Source organism: Hylobates moloch, unplaced genomic scaffold (genome assembly GCF_009828535.3).
Source record: "Hylobates moloch isolate HMO894 unplaced genomic scaffold, HMol_V3 SCAFFOLD_10, whole genome shotgun sequence".
Taxonomy (NCBI): domain Eukaryota; kingdom Metazoa; phylum Chordata; class Mammalia; order Primates; family Hylobatidae; genus Hylobates; species Hylobates moloch.
In genome coordinates, this window is record NW_026652285.1 from 76,776,877 (window position 1) to 76,779,795 (window position 2,919).

General features: G+C 37.1%; 1 protein-coding gene across 1 annotated transcript in view; it reads left to right on the plus strand.

Moving 5' to 3' along the window:
- Positions 1 to 1,884: 1,884 nt before the first annotated feature.
- The window catches only part of LOC116475446 (olfactory receptor 13C5-like), a 2,231-nt gene continuing 1,196 nt past the window's right edge, over positions 1,885 to 2,919 (plus strand). The window contains 1 exon segment of the mRNA XM_032164752.1: positions 1,885 to 2,175. Within this exon segment, the coding sequence (XP_032020643.1) occupies positions 1,885 to 2,175 (291 nt within the window).

Below are 2,919 nucleotides of genomic sequence, written 5' to 3' on the forward strand. Positions count from 1 at the left end.
GCACTCCAGACTGGGTGGCAGAATGAGACTCCGTCTCAAAAAAAGGGAAAAGAAATATAAGCATCCTTTTACGCTGACTATGTTGCCTGACCATTGTAAACCGGAGTTTTCATAGAAAGCAGCACAACTTGTGGGCAAATGACTAACACAGAAATGGCAAATCCTCTACCAGAAACACAGCCATTTGTTTAAAATATTAAGTCAAAATTCATTCATTGTATCAATTTTTTTCTGCTAGGGATATATTTTAAAGCTAGATAGAATACCATGAGGATGTTGAGATGTTTTCAAAATGATATTCTGTGATTTATTTGCTGTAAAGAAGAAGGTAATCTGCTAAGATCTACCCTTTAAGTTTTTTCAGATTAAAGTCATTTGTTCCATGTTCTTTGGTGCACCACTCAGGTGCCTGAACTGGACTAATATTCCTTCTTTAGAAAAATACTAGCCCTAACTGCTAATTCAACAAGTAGAAGAGGAATGAATTTCATATGGACAGAGGTAAAAGGCAGGTTCTTCTCTGTGCAATTTGGTTGCTTGCATATATAACCAGAATTGATTGCAATAAACTACACAGAGGTTTCTTCATGTTTCAGCAGTGTTCAGTTTAGCATTGTCTATTGTCCAATTGCTATTTCACACAAAATTGAAGTAGCAATAGCACTCCAGTGGTATTGGAGTCAGATGGTCTGAAAGGCCTTGCTACTCAGGTATGTTCTGTAGACAAGCAATATCAGCATCACCTGGGAACACGTTAATAAATGCAGCGCTCAGAACCACCACAGGTTTATTGAATCAGAATATTTTACAAAATTTCCCACACGATTTGTATGAAGACTAAAGTTTGAAAGCACTCCACAAGATAGCTGGGTCTCTTCCTCAGTTGTATGTTAAAATCATCTGAAGCATATTATAAAAAAAGAAAAGATGCCTGATTCCCACCCCTTCAATTGAACTTACATCATTTTGGGAGGGTTATAAGGTATAGTTTTAAAAAATGGGATTTAAAAACAAAAAAAATGAAGCTTTGCATAACAACTCCCTCACTTACTATAATTGTATATAAGTTTCTCAATAGCCTTCATTTTCTTCAGAGAATTATAATAAAATGAATAATATGTGAACATATTTGTAAACTATAAAAAACTAAGCAGTGGCATTGTTATTTGCATAGTATAAAATCAAATTATAAATCTTTTTCAAACAGATTAAAGCATGCTCTCTTCAAAATATTGATTTTCAAAGTGGGATCTGTGGATCAACTGCATGAGAAGTAACAGATGCTTGTTAAAAATGCAAATGGTTCCTCCCTGCCTCATACCTCTTGCATCACAATCTCAAGAAATGGAATACGGAGGCCTGCAATTTTTAATAAACTACCAATATAATTAACATGTGTCTTCAATTCACTGCCTTATGAGCTAGAAAAGGAATCCCAGAAGCTAACCTCAAAGCTGTTACCACCACTCTAGCTAGCAGAGATACACTTGCCCCTCCCACACCAATTATCTCTCACTTCATACGTTATTGCTGTACAGACTTGTTAAACTCCAGGTATAAAAAAAAAACATGGAGAGGACCAACTGGACAGAGATAGAGTTCATTCTGCAAGGACTTTCAGAGTACCCAAGAGCTGAAAAATTCCTTTTCGTGATGTGCTTAGTGATGTACCTGGTGATTCTCCTAGGGAATGGCACCTTGATCATTCTGACACCCCTGGATGCTCGTCTCCACACATGCATGTACTTCTTCCTTGGGAATCTTTCCTTCCTAGACATTGGGTACACATCGTCCTCCAGCCCCTCAATGCTGATACACTTCCTATCATAGAAGAAAACCATCTCCTTCACTAGATGTGTGATTCAAATGTCTGTCTCTTACACTATGGGATCCACCAAGTGTGTGCTTCTAGCAGTGATGGCATATGACCATTACGTGGCCATCGGCAACCCTCTGAGATACCCCATCATCATCGGCAAGGCACTTTGTATTCAGATGGCGTCTGTCTCTTGGGGACTAGGCTTTCTCAACTCATTGACAGAAACTGTTCTTGCAATACGGTTGCCCTTCTGTGGAAAAAATGTCATTAATCATTTTGTTTGTGAAATATTGGCCTTTGTCAAGCTGGCTTGCACAGATATTTCCTTGAATGAGATTATTATAATGTTGGGCAATGTAATATTTTTGTTTTGTCCATTACTGCTGATTTGTATCTCCTAAATCTTTATCCCTTCTACTGTACTAAGAATCAATTCAGCTGAAGAAAGGAAAAAGGCCTTTTCCACCTGCTCAGCCCACATGACAGTGGTGATTGTGTTTTACAGGACAATCCTCTTCATGTACATGAAGGCAAAGTCCAAAGACTCTGCTTTTGACAAACTGATTGCCCTGTTCTATGGCATAGTCACCCCCATGCTCAATCCTATCATCTACAGCCTGAGGAATACAGGGGTGCATGGAGCTATGAGGAAATTAATGAGTAGACCCTGGTTCTGGAGGAAATGATGACACACTGACACCTTTGAGTTTATGCACAAAATATGCTCACAAGTTTGAGACAGACTTTTAAAGATAGACAGAAGAAAAGCAATTAAGGTCATGTTGAGTCAGAATTTCAGAGTTAGAAAAAATTTGAAGATTAAGAGTTTAACGATATTGCTTTATGAAAATGACTGATTTCATTAAAATGTAGAAACAAGTGGTCTGTGAGAGCGAACTTTTTGAAACAAGAAAAATATTTTAAGTAAGTCTAAGAAAATCCAGCTCATTAATTTTAACAATTAAAACACATTTTTCAGCCCTCTTTAAAAAAAAACTATTTTGTATTTTTGTTCTTTTATTCTTGCTTTTTATTTTATCCAGGGACTGGATCTGGTCCCAACTTTCCCTTCCAGCTACATATTTCTTTTTTTTTTTTTT